At 32.3% G+C, this 14,817-nt stretch overlaps 8 protein-coding genes across 8 annotated transcripts, besides 4 other annotated features; 6 read left to right on the top strand and 2 right to left on the bottom strand.

The window, feature by feature from the left end:
• Positions 1 to 530: 530 nt before the first annotated feature.
• On the bottom strand, positions 531 to 2,786 carry TA05055 (uncharacterized protein; the record flags this gene model as incomplete). The annotated part of the gene is made up of 1 exon (XM_950131.1): positions 531 to 2,786. The coding sequence occupies one exon, from the start codon at positions 2,784 to 2,786 to the stop codon at positions 531 to 533; it is 2,256 nt and encodes a 751-aa protein (XP_955224.1).
• Positions 2,787 to 3,917: 1,131 nt separating this feature from the next.
• Positions 3,918 to 4,571, bottom strand: TA05050 (uncharacterized protein; the record flags this gene model as incomplete). Its single annotated transcript, XM_950130.1, has 1 exon — positions 3,918 to 4,571. The coding sequence occupies one exon, from the start codon at positions 4,569 to 4,571 to the stop codon at positions 3,918 to 3,920; it is 654 nt and encodes a 217-aa protein (XP_955223.1).
• A 106-nt stretch (positions 4,572 to 4,677) lies between these two features.
• Positions 4,678 to 6,692, top strand: TA05045 (uncharacterized protein; the record flags this gene model as incomplete). Its single annotated transcript, XM_950129.1, has 9 exons — positions 4,678 to 4,702; positions 4,740 to 5,230; positions 5,260 to 5,302; positions 5,332 to 5,436; positions 5,466 to 5,591; positions 5,626 to 5,742; positions 5,798 to 5,925; positions 5,955 to 6,487; positions 6,518 to 6,692. 9 exons carry the CDS (start codon positions 4,678 to 4,680, stop codon positions 6,690 to 6,692), a joined length of 1,743 nt encoding a protein of 580 aa, XP_955222.1.
• Positions 6,693 to 6,788: 96 nt separating this feature from the next.
• On the top strand, positions 6,789 to 7,780 carry TA05040 (uncharacterized protein; the record flags this gene model as incomplete). Its single annotated transcript, XM_950128.1, has 5 exons — positions 6,789 to 7,054; positions 7,083 to 7,254; positions 7,291 to 7,452; positions 7,502 to 7,609; positions 7,643 to 7,780. 5 exons carry the CDS (start codon positions 6,789 to 6,791, stop codon positions 7,778 to 7,780), a joined length of 846 nt encoding a protein of 281 aa, XP_955221.1.
• A 713-nt stretch (positions 7,781 to 8,493) lies between these two features.
• TA05035 (uncharacterized protein) lies at positions 8,494 to 8,955 on the top strand (the record flags this gene model as incomplete). Its single annotated transcript, XM_950127.1, has 3 exons — positions 8,494 to 8,647; positions 8,707 to 8,808; positions 8,864 to 8,955. 3 exons carry the CDS (start codon positions 8,494 to 8,496, stop codon positions 8,953 to 8,955), a joined length of 348 nt encoding a protein of 115 aa, XP_955220.1.
• Positions 8,956 to 9,004: 49 nt separating this feature from the next.
• Positions 9,005 to 10,618, top strand: TA05030 (uncharacterized protein; the record flags this gene model as incomplete). The annotated part of the gene is made up of 6 exons (XM_950126.1): positions 9,005 to 9,416; positions 9,447 to 9,614; positions 9,691 to 9,768; positions 9,801 to 9,982; positions 10,024 to 10,149; positions 10,217 to 10,618. The coding sequence occupies 6 exons, from the start codon at positions 9,005 to 9,007 to the stop codon at positions 10,616 to 10,618; spliced, it is 1,368 nt and encodes a 455-aa protein (XP_955219.1).
• A 286-nt stretch (positions 10,619 to 10,904) lies between these two features.
• Positions 10,905 to 10,955: a sequence feature (Signal peptide predicted for TA05025 by SignalP 2.0 HMM (Signal peptide probability 1.000, signal anchor probability 0.000) with cleavage site probability 0.982 between residues 17 and 18).
• On the top strand, positions 10,905 to 12,228 carry TA05025 (uncharacterized protein; the record flags this gene model as incomplete). Its single annotated transcript, XM_950125.1, has 2 exons — positions 10,905 to 11,492; positions 11,752 to 12,228. 2 exons carry the CDS (start codon positions 10,905 to 10,907, stop codon positions 12,226 to 12,228), a joined length of 1,065 nt encoding a protein of 354 aa, XP_955218.1.
• Positions 11,301 to 11,369: a sequence feature (2 probable transmembrane helices predicted for TA05025 by TMHMM2.0 at aa 133-155 and 193-215).
• Positions 11,481 to 11,492: a sequence feature (2 probable transmembrane helices predicted for TA05025 by TMHMM2.0 at aa 133-155 and 193-215).
• Positions 11,752 to 11,808: a sequence feature (2 probable transmembrane helices predicted for TA05025 by TMHMM2.0 at aa 133-155 and 193-215).
• A 113-nt stretch (positions 12,229 to 12,341) lies between the features above and the next one.
• TA05020 (uncharacterized protein) lies at positions 12,342 to 14,746 on the top strand (the record flags this gene model as incomplete). The annotated part of the gene is made up of 10 exons (XM_950124.1): positions 12,342 to 12,449; positions 12,498 to 12,623; positions 12,687 to 12,773; positions 12,814 to 12,957; positions 13,140 to 13,651; positions 13,710 to 13,986; positions 14,017 to 14,184; positions 14,216 to 14,311; positions 14,341 to 14,536; positions 14,568 to 14,746. 10 exons carry the CDS (start codon positions 12,342 to 12,344, stop codon positions 14,744 to 14,746), a joined length of 1,893 nt encoding a protein of 630 aa, XP_955217.1.
• Between the last annotated feature and the right edge of the window lie 71 nt (positions 14,747 to 14,817).

Here is a 14,817-nt window from a genome sequence, read left to right as displayed (position 1 = left end):
GTGAAAAGAGGTATGAAACATTTGTAGGCAAGGAATCCAAGAGGAAGTGAGAGAGTGGTAACCCATCCGCCGGGAACGAGAGAATTGACCTTCTGGTTAAGGTATGAGACTTTAGAGGTCAGTGAATTAAGGACGGGACATTTGCTAAGTGACTTTTCGGACGAGCCAAAGAGAAAAATGGAAGAATCAGCTTTATTTCTGCAAGAGGAATGTGTAGTATTGGTCTGATGCTTGTTAAAATTCAGTCTAAAGCCCTGAGATACTTTCAAATATAAAAATAAAATAAACAAATAGCACAAATTCATCTCATTAAAGGAAATATATTAACAATAGCGGTATGTCCTGGGGATTCTATTGGGTGTGTAACATTACTGAACTAATTTGATTGGCAAATTCCAGTTATTCCACCCAAAATAATTTAATACATTTTTATAAAATTTAATATAATTTAGTACATTTAAACACTAATTAATTTGGTGGACTTGTTAAACTTATTTGAATCATTCAACTATATATATATTACTAGAGATTTAAATTAGTTTATTATTAGCTAAAGCCATCTGTTTGGCCTTCTTGTACCCATACTTGTGTACCTCAAAATACTTTTTAACCTTCTTCCCATCCACGTCTCTCCACTCTGAGACCCACCTACCCTTCTTACCATCATAACTCACTCGATTTCGACTATCTGCACCCTCACCAACGCTATCACTATCACTTTCCTCACATTCGTCTGATCCAATTCCTGTGGTTTCAGAATCTCCACTCTCATCGTGAGAATCTGAGCAGTAAAAGTAGTCGTTTCTCCCAGAGCTTATGGTTGACTCATTCTGGTCAAAATTTGAAAAATTGTTCACTGTTACCATTGTCCTATACCCCTCATCCAACTCTCCGTCATTCTGGTTTCCATCACTATTATTGAGTTGTGAGTTAAGGTTTCCAGAGTTGTTAAAACCTTCATAATCTTTTACAAATTCTGAATTATTTTCATTCAAATTATTACTAGTGTTAGTGTTATCGTTAAAATTGTGATTTTCCTCTATAAAATTCTGATTATTGAGTTCCATATCCTTTTGGTCCTTATTAAGGTCTAAGGGATTCATTTGCAAGTTATTGGAAAGATTGTTTGGGATAATGGAGTTTGGGACTCCACAGGCGTAAGGATATCCTTCTACGGGGTATATAATGTTAGGCATAATGTTAGGAACTCCATAGTTAATTCCATAGCCCTCCTTAACTCGTTTAACAAGCCTCTCGTCATTACAACTCTTCCAAATTATGGCGTTTCGCTTAGCCTGTTCGTACCCATAGTCTTTGACTGTAAAGTACCGAAACTTTCTCTTGCCGCCCTCATAATATGAAGAAACCCACCTTGCCTGAGTTTTATCGAATCTGATGCCAATAATTCCAACACCGCTCTTCATGGCGTGTTGTCTTTCTCTGTTACAAAAAGACCTGCCTGAAAGAGCCACCCCCTTCTGTCTGGCCTGAATTGCAAGCATCTTGGCCTGGTTAAACCCGTAAATATTGACTGAAAAACTCTTGCAAGCCCGCTTACCCTCAGCAGTTGTCCACCTCGCAATCCACCTGTTATCAGTTCTCTGGTACTTTACTCCAGATATGCAATTAACATTATTGTAGTTATTCAAATCATACATCCCCTCCTCATAATTCTCGTAATTCGAACCGTTAAAATTAGAAATCGGATTTTGAGCGTCATAATTTGGGTCATTATAACCAATCATAAGATTGGGGGTTGTATAATTTGGCACCGGATTTGTGCCGTTATAATTGGGGCAATTATAATTTGACATGGGATTCGATGGATCATAACTATTCATAGGATTTTGAGGGTCAAAGTTAGACATTGGATTTGGGTTATCATAAGTACCCATAGGATTTGGCTGATTCTGGTTAATTGAGGCAGAGGAGTGCATTGGTACGTTAAAAGAGTCGTTGCTATTATTAAATGAATTATCTATTGGGTTAAGGGCATTCTCATCAGGATTTACAAACTGAGACATGTTATACATATTATACTTTATATCATTTATGTAGTAATTACCCCCGCTATAAACATTTTCTTCACCCTTGTATCCATCAAATAAGAAACCTTCATCTTTACATACATAATTTTCCGAATCAACACGATTATTTTCAACACCATAGCCACTACGGTCATTTGGATAACCGCTATTATTGGTACAGTTGTTATCATTACTATATTTTGGATCAATGCTCGGATTATAATTTACATTGAAATCATTAATACTATTTTCTTCATGATCATTTAGACCACCATTTGGATAATCGCTTAAACCACCATTTGAATAATCATTTAGACTTTCAGGATAATAGTTAACGCAACTGGTGTTATAATCAATGTTACCACTACCAACCATGTGGTTCATATTAGAATTAATCACATTAGGATTACTCAAGTGCATGTTATTCATTTGTATATTGCTCAGCTCTCTTCCACTGAGTTTGGAACTATTCATTTGATTTGAATTGGGGATGTTGTTAAAATAGTTCGAATCAATAAGACTCATTTTAAAAACGTCATCGTATTCATTTACACACTTGTAATTTATGCCTCCAAATTCGTTCTCATCCTTTAAAGAACTTTGGCTGGTATGATTTTTTTCACTTTCATCATTTGTAAGCTCGTCAAAAGTCTCACAAATGGTAGTGCAGGATGAGTTAACAGTTGCAGGAGGAATTGAAGAATACTTACCCAAATACTGTACACCACCAGAACCAGGTTCAAAGCTGGCTTCTTTCATATTAAATTAATCTTTTTAAATATATTTTATATTTTAGATAGGGGAAATCTGCATTAAATTAATGTCAAAATCGAATCCACAAAATCAATTAGTATTTTCGAACAGTTTAGAGCTGAACTATTCACATATATTTAGAAATTTTCCTAATTTTAGCTATTCCTATTATACACACTCTCACTATCCAATGATTAAAAAGTTACCCAAAACTTTAAAAAAATGAAACCTTCCTTTTAATATTGAAGAACAACAAACATTTAAAATATTTTAAATATAATTTTATATTATTTCAACAATTTAAAAATATCTTACTCTCTACATTAAAAATTTGTCCTTAATATCCTACACATTTGGAATATTACTGCATTAATTATCTTTTGAAATAAATTAAAATATTTTTAATAAAAACTAATGAGTATTTAGCCTGTATATTATCCACCTTTATATTATACCAAATGAATTTGTGGTGATAAACTACTTTGTAATTTGTTTATTATTATTACACCTTATTAATTAACTTTTTATTAATTAATGTTTTACTTTAGTCTTTATTTTTGGTGTAAACTACGATAAAATTTATACTTGTTTACACACTTTACTACTTAGGTAAAACATTTAATCATGTATTATAATTCGGCATATGACTCGTCACTTGCTATTTATTCAAGCACTCAACTTCTTTGAGTAACAAATTTGGCAACAAAATCTTTTATTATTAGAATATCAACACACTTATAATTTTTATACTAATTTTAATTACATAATCATCATAAAATATAAGCCATGATTCAACAGTGACCTAATGTCTCAATCAAAATATTACTTTATACATTGACTTTATAATTTGGTTATAATTGCGGGGATGAGTGATTCAACATGTCACAGTCAAACGTCTCAATAATCGGCTACACATTTACCAATGAATTGGATAAACCTCATAAAAAATTTACAATTTAATTGTTTTATCATTTATTTTGTCATTAACATTCCAGATTCAATATTTCGGAATAACCATACATCTCTCTGAATAGTCCAAAATTGAACTAAAAATCTATTTATAATATAATTTAAACACATATATTATCAAATTAAAAATTAAACTTTAATAATACCCATAGAATCTTAAAACTAGAATCATTTTATCCAAGGATGGGTGGAAGAGACGAATTTAAGCAATTTGAGGAAAATTGGGTTTCCATTTATTAATTCAACGGGAGGATTATTATTACATGATATGTAATCCAATAGGGTTGAATCTTTAGAATTTTGGAAGCAAAGATTAACCAATTCTTCAAAATGGCACAAATCAGATTCACTGAATGTGTCAATATACTTCATTGAAAACTGAAATAACATGGCCCTCAATTCAATTGGAAATATTTCCTTAATTTTGTTCATTATTTTTGATTTTCTTTTACCAGTAAATTTTAAACAGAACAGTGATTTAATTAATTCTGAATTGGCTTCATTTTCTTCAGAATTGGACACATTCAACTCATTATTTTTACAATTATACACCTTTATACTCTTTATTAATATTGGTTTGGGGATAGAATCCAAGTATATTACACTTTTACCATTTAGTACATATCTCCTTTTACCTTCCTGATCACAAGATAAAATAGAATGTATAAATTTAATTGTTTTTAAAGTTTTCAACCTTTTAACTGTTTTATTATTTTTAGTAACCAATTTAAAATAAGGAATTCCAGCTGAATTTAACGATTTAACAATTTGATCACCGAAATTAAAAGTAAAATATTTACTTTTTGTTATAAAAATACACATATTATTTACAATGCTACTTTCATGAAATTTATAACAAAGTGTAATTAATTACTAATAAAATGTTATTAATTGGGTGAATATTATATATGTATGAATAAATATTTCTATGGAACTACAGAATCTCATTCCAGGTTAAATTATTTACTATTTTAATAACTAATTTTATAGAAATAAATCTTAATTTGGTTCATTTGTTGTACACATTAGTAGAAATCGATACCGAAGATTCCACAAGTAACCAAAAACTCAAGGATCGGAATATCTCAATTTTTAATAATTTACACGAGAACTTGGTAATTTTAAATTTTCATAAATTGAGAATTCAGAATGAATATTATAAAATCTTAAAATCTCTTGATTCCAATGAACCTGTTATAAATAATAAAAATGACTACATTACCAAAGTAATAAATTGCAATTATAAGGTTTTGTTCACTGAAGCATCAGATAGATTACCAGAAGTTGAGTTTAACTACAACGTTCACGCACCTTTGTATAATAACATAGTCCTTTTCCTCCAATACTTATCCCCAAATGACTTTATATGGCATTATCACACACCAAATAATCCAGACTATGATGAAAAAATACTTATATGTTGTTGTAAATTTAGTGAAACATCAATTAATGACCTTTTAAGCCATTATCATGTCGCCTCAGTATGTTAATTTTTAAAATAATTGGATAGGTTATTTTCATGTCAATATCGCAATTGTACGGATATAATGATGGTAATTATTAAGTTAAAATTTAATTTTAGACTATTTGTTGAATTTGGGGGAATTATCAAGATACTTGGAAAAGGTAGTTCCGAAGATTAATGGGATTATAACTCTTATAAACCTACCATTGAAGAATAATATGAGTAATTAATTAATTTCTCATCCACTTCAGGGTTAGATACAAGCAAATCCCATAATTGTTCATTGGAAAACTCTAAACAAATAGATGTTGACTTGTACAATAAATCAAACTCACACTATAACCTATATCCAACTCCATCCAAATTAGCCTTGACAGGTATACATTGCGGTTATATTATGTAATACTTTAGGATGTAGAGTAATATGTAAATGCTATATGAACTTGTTAAGTTTGGTTGAAAACATTTCTCTTAAGTTGTATAATCATCTGATTTCAACACTTCTCATAATATATAACAAGACCTGTGGTTAGTTTCAACTCATTTACTTCTCAATAAAAACATAAGTTCAATTATATCTTAGGAATGATTTTGGATGACATATATGATTTGGTGATGTATATATCAAATAATCGCACAGAAGGTATTTTAAGAGAGCTAAAAAATTTTTTAGCTTTAAAGGATAATTCAAATTTATTATTATTTAAAGAGGTAAAGTTTTTACCCATAAATACATATAGGTTGCAAACAAAATGGCAGAGGACGTCAATAACTACAACTCCTCGGTATTAAAATGCCTAGAATGCTACATCAGACTTACGAGCTTGGTCTACAATGATAAGGACATTAAGTCGTATGAACTAGTTGAGACTCTAATTGACAGGATAATTCTAATGAACAAGGCTGAAATTAACGAAAAGTTCATGGAAAATTATAAACTATACCTTAAAAATGCGCCACTGGTCTGTGCAGCTACAATGCTACAGACAATGGAACTAACATTCGGCTGTATAGATTCCCTAGAGCCAAAAATTGTAATGATTTCTCTAAAATTTTTAGAAGATCTGTTCGAATACCTTCCAAACGATTGTATGTATTACTTTCAGGATTGCTACTCTAGGTTCATACTCATTTATGTCAAGTACTTGTCAAATGAGGGGAATTTTGAAGATTCTCTTAATAATTTAGAAAAACTTAACCTTTACAACAATCTAATTGTAAAATTATTAGTAACTCCACACCAGAAAAGGCATGTTCTCGATGATGTTCAGAGGTAATAATGAATGTGTAAGAAAATCTTTAGGAATCAGATTATATATTTGATGAAAAACGTTTTAGAAATTATAAAAAAACAATTAGGAGAGTCGACGCTCAATGACTTAATTTTTAAAATCAACTCTGATGTTAAAAATGACCCAAACTCCAGTGACCGCACATTAGCTATTTTTGAAAAAATTTCAATCTTATTTCAACCTTAATTTTTATTTATTTTAATATTATTTCAAGTGTAATTTTAATAGTATTTTAGTATGATTGTTATTTTTCATGGTTTTGGTAATATGGCCTAATGTTTAATGTACGTAATATACAATAATCTAACCGACGAGTTCAAGAGTCATCGCAATTCGAATAAATCACAAATTCCACCCAGACGTCAGAGAATAACAGAAGCAATTAGAAACAACAGTTTGTTAACATTTATTTTTTTGAACATTTCAGGTTTCGAAGATATCAGATCACTTTTGAATATACACTATGTAGATGAGGGGACAATCAACTGTGATATCTGTGGACATTTGTTCAAATCGGGGATTTTTAAGTCCAGATATAAATTCTCCTGGTAACATCTTTCTTTTTAAACTTTTTAGCCAACTGTGTAACGAAACTTTTTGCAGTGAATGCCACTACAGATTAACTCTATTCAAGGGTTCAATTGAGATATTTAATTTAATTTTAGGAACGGAATTACAAAACCCAATAACAGTTTCATCATGTAAAGAATGCTACATATATTATCGCGTTTGTTTGATATTGACTATAGTTATATTTTATATTCAACTCTCATCCACAATTTAGAGTCTGATGCGGACGTTGGAAGATAGTGTTCCTGAAGACGCTAATTTATTAAACATTTTCAACCTGTATTCTGACGTCTTGGAAATCTACAAAGATCTGAACACTAAGCTCTTACAACTCAGAGGGTACCTGAAACTCTTAAACATACATACTTCTCTTAAAGTAAGACCAAATTAACCAACTTTACAATATTGTGGTAATGGTTTAATAGGAGAAATTGCCTGAAGGAACAAGAAATTCAATAGTGATTTTATTAACAGAAACAACAAATAGTAAGAAGAAACTTTCAAATATAAAATCTAACCTGAAAAATTTTAAGGTAAAGTGAATATTAAAGTAAAAAATTAATTAGGGTACAAATGTGTCCATCACAACCTCCCACATAATCAAGTCACTCAACACGCTTTTAACGACAATTCTGTACAAAATCGTGCCAGAATTCAACGGAGTCAAAAATAAACTTGCACTTTTCGAAGATTACGACAAGTGATTTTAACTTGCTAATTTCATAAATGAACTATAAAGTGGCCATGTATTCCCTTTCCCTTAAATCGTCCATCCTCGATAACATAGATTCCTGGTATCTCTTGTTAGCCTTGTGCCTATTTACGAGGAAAATTATTAGTATAATGAGTGCGAGGGCCACTATTAAAATAACTGGAACGTACTGAATTAACTCGGGCGGATTCACATTCATCCTACCATATTGATAGTATACATTCAAATCGCTCCTCTTACACTCATCTCCAACGCAGTGGATCTGAGGCCTTGCAGTGATGTAAGGATTCGTCTGGAATGTCCAGTTATCAGCTGTTTTCACTCTCCCATTCCCATTAAATTTATAGTGAGTCATCACTATACAGTATTATAGTAATGATTACAGCTGGTCAGTTGTATATGATAAATTTTATTCAAATTAAGCGAATTAAAAGGAAAATGACAATTATTGTCTAAATGTGTAGTCAACACAAAAATTTCCGAAAAAGGCCACGAAATTGAGTGTGTAGCCTTGCTGTATGATTCTTCCAAAATTCTCCAAAATTCACTTCAGTTTGCCCAGGATTCAGCATATTTATAACCCTAAGAATGCACCCATTTGCATCCATTTCCATGGACTCACTCCGTTGTTATAATGATCCTGTGTGGTAGGATTCCTAAACCATTTCATCTTCTTTTTAATTTACACCAAATTTATTTAAATTCATGGCATTTCGAACAGTATCTAAAAATTCCTCAATTTTGAGACTATTTGATAAAGCCGGCACTGAAAGATTTAACACAACTAGGAAATTTGCAACCTTCAACTTTATAGACGATAAAAAAACAGCCGAAGAAACAGTATATTTTAAAAAACAAGGTAAAACATTAATATATATTTCATTTTTGTATAATTGATTTTGTTAAAAATTTGGTTAGAGGAGGAAATTTTGGCTCGTATGCTTGAAAAGGACCCTTCCCTGGACCCTCGCTACTCTGCTCCCTCTCACGAACTTGAACTCTTTAACGATTTAGCACTAGGTAAAAACAATAAATAGCCTAACTATCAAATTACACTAAATATAATAAAATTTAGCCTTGTCTAAGTTTGGATTAACTGATCCACCACTCGCCCTAATGGAAGAGGTTGTACTAGTTTTTAAGAATAACGGATATTCCAAAAAATAATAACTGAACTTTTATAATATAGAAAACCAAAGAGAATAAATTCTACAAAATGTTTAATATCGGAAGATTTAATAATTTTTTTCGAGTAGTTTTAAATTTTGATCGGAAAGGGTTTAGCACAAGTTCATTCTTGCAAAGTCGCTTACAGACAATTAGAGACAGGTCAGTGAGGCAACAAATTGATTGGATTATGGCAACAAATCCCATTAAACACGCAAACAGGACTGATAGCACCGTTTACAGAGATCAGTGCAAAATTCCTTTTAAGCTTCCACACAGTGAGCCTGAGCAAACTGATTTACTTGATGATATCAACAAGAGCAGTTATCAAGGAAATCTTGAGGAAATGGTTATCGATTATTTCGGATCAATTACAGCGGAACACGGTGATATATTGAACGAAACGGGAGATTGCCTGATCGTTCCCATTCCCCCCAACTTAACTCCACACTGTGGATTCGGTATTTATCAATAACATAGAAAATGATTAGGTCTTAGGGTGTTAGAACTAGGAGGCAAAAAACTCATAAAAGCACTCGTTCAAAGGTCAAAACTCATAATTTCAGAGCGAGTTAAAGAATTGGAATCAATGAAGGCGAGTTTTAAAGATCAAAACGAGTATAAATCCTCACTTCTGGAAGCCCGTACACTTCAAATAGGTACCAGTACTACTAATACTAATGCTATATGTCTATTATATTATATTCTATAATTTATCTAAATTATAATTTATAGGAGATGTTATTTTGACTCCAACATTTGGTTCATCTAAATGTAAACTGCTTGCCTTCATGATTACTCCATATTACTGGCGTATCTCACTATTTATGTAAATAAATGTTTAGAGGGTAATTCTAGAGAGGCTGCTCTGAGGTTAAGAGAGACAGTTAAAAAGTCTTTGGATCATCTCAACTTTCTTAAAATAACAAACGTACTTATGACACACGTAGGAGAGTCACTTCACGGATACAGACCAAAGGACGGATGCGAGATCATGGTTGAAGAAGCTTATGAGACCATATTACAGGTTTTATTGACAACTATATTCTGTAATTATCTAATATTTAGGTGGATAAGGTCGTTCCTAATTACCACCTGAAATCTGTAAGATTCATTGATAAAGATTTGGAAACTTCCAGAACATTTGCTCACGCCATCTTTAAAATTAGACAAGAAAAATTACCAGAATTTCAAGTAAAAATTAGTTATACTATACCTTATATATATTATATTTAGTATATAAAATAATTTGAAATAATAGGTGGTACCGGCTCCACTGTATTATAGTAGAAACAGTGCCAGAATAATTGAGATTGACGATTCGGTTCTAAAGTTCTCCTCCCAGTACAGGAAAATAACGTATAAAAGACACAGTGTAGTAAGGAGAAGTAAGAGACTACATTACCTGAAAAATTTAAAGCCATTTCTATGGCGAGGGAGCAGACTCTATGACCCACCTCCATTCCTTCTATTCAAGTCCACCGGGCTTCCAAGCGTCTTCCAATTACCTCCCAGACCATACTACAAGAGAGGTGTTTCTCACGTACTGTTCCCTTTCTATTCCAATGGTATAAAAGCAATGAAGATGACAGGCTCAGGAAAATGGGTTGGAGTTGCCAAGAAAAAGGACATTTATACCACAAATATTCAAAATCAATGCTGAAACTGATGAGTATTTAAACCAGCTGAATTAATTACCGATACCATACACATTTATCTAAAATATACTATAGCTATTTATATATTTATATAAAGTCGATGTAACTATACATCTTTAGCCAAGATTGGTAACTCCTTTTAGCTCAGTCCTCAATAAGTTATGCTCTAACTACTTAGTGGGGAATAAATATAGTGTACCCCATCTCTATGGGAATATGACTTAGACTCTATCACTATAATTACTTTGTTACTAGAGCTAACAACTTAAGACAACTAGTTAATATTAGGAGATGAAGTTCGTTATATTAGCTTTACTTGCTTTGGCATCTGGTCTTCATGCCAAGGAATTGAATCTCAAGGACTTAGGATTTGTCCTTTTTGGAAAGCATGGTGATGGCACTAAAGTCACTCCAGCGGCTGGTTCATGTCCACTCGGAGTTCTTCCCGATACTGTATTCCTTCACAAGACCTTTAAGAAGGGTGACCACTTCTTCACATGGGTTAGACCAGTACATGGTAAGGTTCATAAACTGGTATGTGGATCCGTTGCTGTTTGGGAGGCTGCTGCTGGTGAAGTACTTCTCGACTTGCACTTTGTAGGTAACAAGGATTCAGAGAAGTTCCTCCACTTGGAACTTTTCCACCCAGCTGTAGGTTCACACCATGTATTCCTTAAATTCGCTGGCGGTGCTACTCCTGGTGCTGGTGTTGTTCTTGGTATGGCAGCCTTTGTAGTCGGTGTTCATGGATTAGTTAAAGATCTTCCTAAACTTGAAGGGCTTCCTGCTCATGCATTTGTACATGCTTTGGCTGCACATGCTGCTCATCTTGCCCATCATGGTGCTCATGCTGCACTCAAGGCCGATGGTGGTCTTGTCGTTGCCGCTTAATTTAATTAATTTAAGTTTTAATAAATCGTTTGTATTAAACAAACAGGACTTTGTTTAATACTTTGTAACCAAATAATTTTAGTCCTATACCATCAAATACACAACTATATATATTAGTTATGTATGTTAGATTGCACATGATTTGTTGGTGAATTACGAAGTGATGGTAAGTTTAGGTTGTAGGAATTCGCTTCTGGTGCTGTACTTAGTATAGAAGCCTTTGTAGTTGGTGCTCATGGATTAGTAGCTGATATTCCTGCTGCTGTTTGTATTCATAGGCACCGCTACAAATTGGCTACTTGTGTTGGTAGTGGAGTTAACGGATAAAACTCTGTCACACAGTTTGATTATTTCCAGCAAACCCTCCAAAAATTACAATTCAAAGAATAGTTTGAAGGGAATGGATAATCAGGCTGAGTTGAACCCAGTTGAGTTAATGAACGTTATTGAGGAACTGAGGAAAGAAATCCAAAAGTTGAAGGAAGTATCGTACAAGAATTCACTGGCTATAAACGGATTATCCAAAAGTGAGTACAAGTTACAGGGTGTTGGCGAGAACCTGGAATCAGCAAAGCATAGCAAGTTCGGAAAGGGCTCAGCTGTAGTTAACCTAAACTCTAACGGGAACAGACAAGATATGAAATTTGCTAAAATAAGAGATGAAGATTCAGAATTTGTGCCCGGGATTATAGAATATAAAGTAAACATATCACAACAATCTTGAAACCCTTCATAATCTATTTTAATAAACTATTTTTTGTAAATAAATTTATGTTTTAATATTTTAATTTGTAAAATGTAGTTAATTTATAAAATCAAGAAAATTTGACATTATAAATGTCCTCCGATTTCGGTGGCTTTGATTTACACATCCAGGCCCTAGAGGAATGGTATAAAATTTTGACTAAAGGATTAAAAGGCGATATTTCGCCCATCAAACACAAAGTTTTTTATATTTAATAATAATTTATGACTAAATATATTAATGTGCAGGATCTACCGAAGAATAAGGAGAAATATAATAAAACCATAGAATCCTATAAGGAAAAGTGCTTAGCACTTTGTTTTGTCGTTAATGTGTCCTTCATCAATTCAGTGACTGAGTCGGCCTTGTTTAAAGTAATTATTAACCCTAGTATTTAATTATTTAACTAATACATACTAGGAGTAATAATGAATTAGTCTTTATGTGTATCGTTTTTCGATAAGTATTACAACGATCAATATGAGCCTTTTTTGATATTTAAATTTCTCACTTCTAACTTTAAGGTTAGTAATAAACTAATGATTTGATGACATGTTACATTAGCCTACCGTTGAATACTCCTACATTAAAATGTCCTCTCTCAAGAAAGGCGAATACCTTTTTAGACTTTTAAGGTATTATCAGAACCAAATTTATTATTTTAGAGCACTTCAGAAGTTTAAGGCACACTACGATATTATTACAATGGTACTTTAAAATCTTATACCATAAATCAGATCTTTGTCTGTATATGTCGTCACCACGGAATTTGTTCCAGGATTGTTTGTAAATACCCCTCAGATTTCAAATTAGGTATTATTCAGAACTAGTGACGGTGTTTAGAATTTGTAAAGAATAAAGTAAAATCTAATATATATTAAATGATACAGGGAATTTGGTGTGAGTTTTTTGACACGAAGGACCGTTTCTGGAAGTATGTGGATTTTTCAGAACCAAAATTCGACAATAGCGCCTATTCATATTCTGGATCACCTAGATCAAATGATAAATCGTACCTAAGTAGACCAGTTAAGAAACTGAAAGACAAAAATGTAAATTCCAATATCTTATCAAATGACCGTGAGATACCGTTCGAGAATAACTCTGAATCATCTTATAAGGGTTATTTATACATTCAAAGGGGTAGAAAGATGTTCATATATAGCAAGAATAATAGGTTGGAGGTCAAGGCCATAGTGTTGTTCCCAGAATATAACTATAAAACTAGCAGAATGTTATATGTAAAGGAATTCCCGTTTGAGCTCGTCAATACTGCTCATTCACTCAAAGTTTCCATCGCAAATAGTAATTCAGGCGTTACCGGGTCTGATAAAAATTTATTTATATTAAGTTGTAATATATGTGGAATTGTCTCGGAGATAACACCAAAATACGTCCAAGAGTATTTTTTACAATAAATTATATCTAATATATATATATATAAGTGACTGATGTATTAGATGTTTGTTGTATCAGAGGAAAAGATCCTTCATACAATGGTTTGAACAATTTTTACAGAGTATAAACCAGAGGAGAATATCTGGTCTTACAAGTTCTTTTGATAAATCTGGTTTAAACGCTTTGAATTTGGCTGAAAGACTTGACGTTCACTTAATTAACGCAAACATGTTGGAAAAGGTTGATGCCAAGCTCATTAAAACCCTCACAAAAACCTATCCCTTACCAACAAAAAAGGCTCATTTTACAAATCATCCCATTTATGTACTAAAATCGCAGGTGATCCTTTCAATACACTAATTTCTTTAGATAAAGAAAGGTGTTCTTAGTGAAGGACCTCCGTTAACTACTTTTGGGAATGATTTGGTGTATTTACGGGAGAGTTTGGTCGAAATTAAGACAAAATTAGGCTGGTATAAGGAGAATAGAAGAGTTATTCCAGATTCAAAACCAATCCGTACAACTGAATCCACACACGTATCGATTATGCCATTTAATATTTTTTTAGAAAATTTACGAATATTATAGTTTTGATCAGACTGAAGAGTTAAAACAGGAGCACATTGACGAAATAGACAAATTTACCATCAACTTATCTGGAAACGTATGCCTACAATTTTATAATGTATTTAGAGACATGTTCCTAAGAACAGCGTATATATTAAGAGTGAGTATTACGAGAATTTGGAGAAGATATTGAAGAGAAACAGAATATTTTTCAAGAGGGCGTTTTCCTCGTTACGTTATGAAGGTGGCACTTTAAAGCCAAAAATCGACGGAGTTTTGATTTCACCCAGTGGGTTGGAGTCATTTTTGAAGTTATACAACGGTAACTTATTAATTTAATTAATTATATGTAGAGTATGTAGAATTGATTTCTAAAAATGAACTGTTTGAGGATCTTGAGATAGCTAAGTTTTGGAAAACCGTCTTCAAAAGGCTACTCAACGCACCTCCGGTGAATAAACCCCAAAGATACTATGCTATATGCTCTAAAATCAATGCTGAAACTGATGAGTTTTTAAACCAGCTGAATTAATTATCGATAACATACACATTATATCTAAAATATACTATAGCTATTTATATATTTATATATAGTATTCGTAT

The sequence above is a fragment of the Theileria annulata genome, chromosome 3 (genome assembly GCF_000003225.4).
Source record: "Theileria annulata chromosome 3, complete sequence, *** SEQUENCING IN PROGRESS ***".
Lineage (NCBI taxonomy): Eukaryota > Apicomplexa > Aconoidasida > Piroplasmida > Theileriidae > Theileria > Theileria annulata.
The sequence above is the reverse complement of the archived record's forward strand: the minus strand, read 5'-3'. Positions and strand labels throughout refer to the sequence as shown.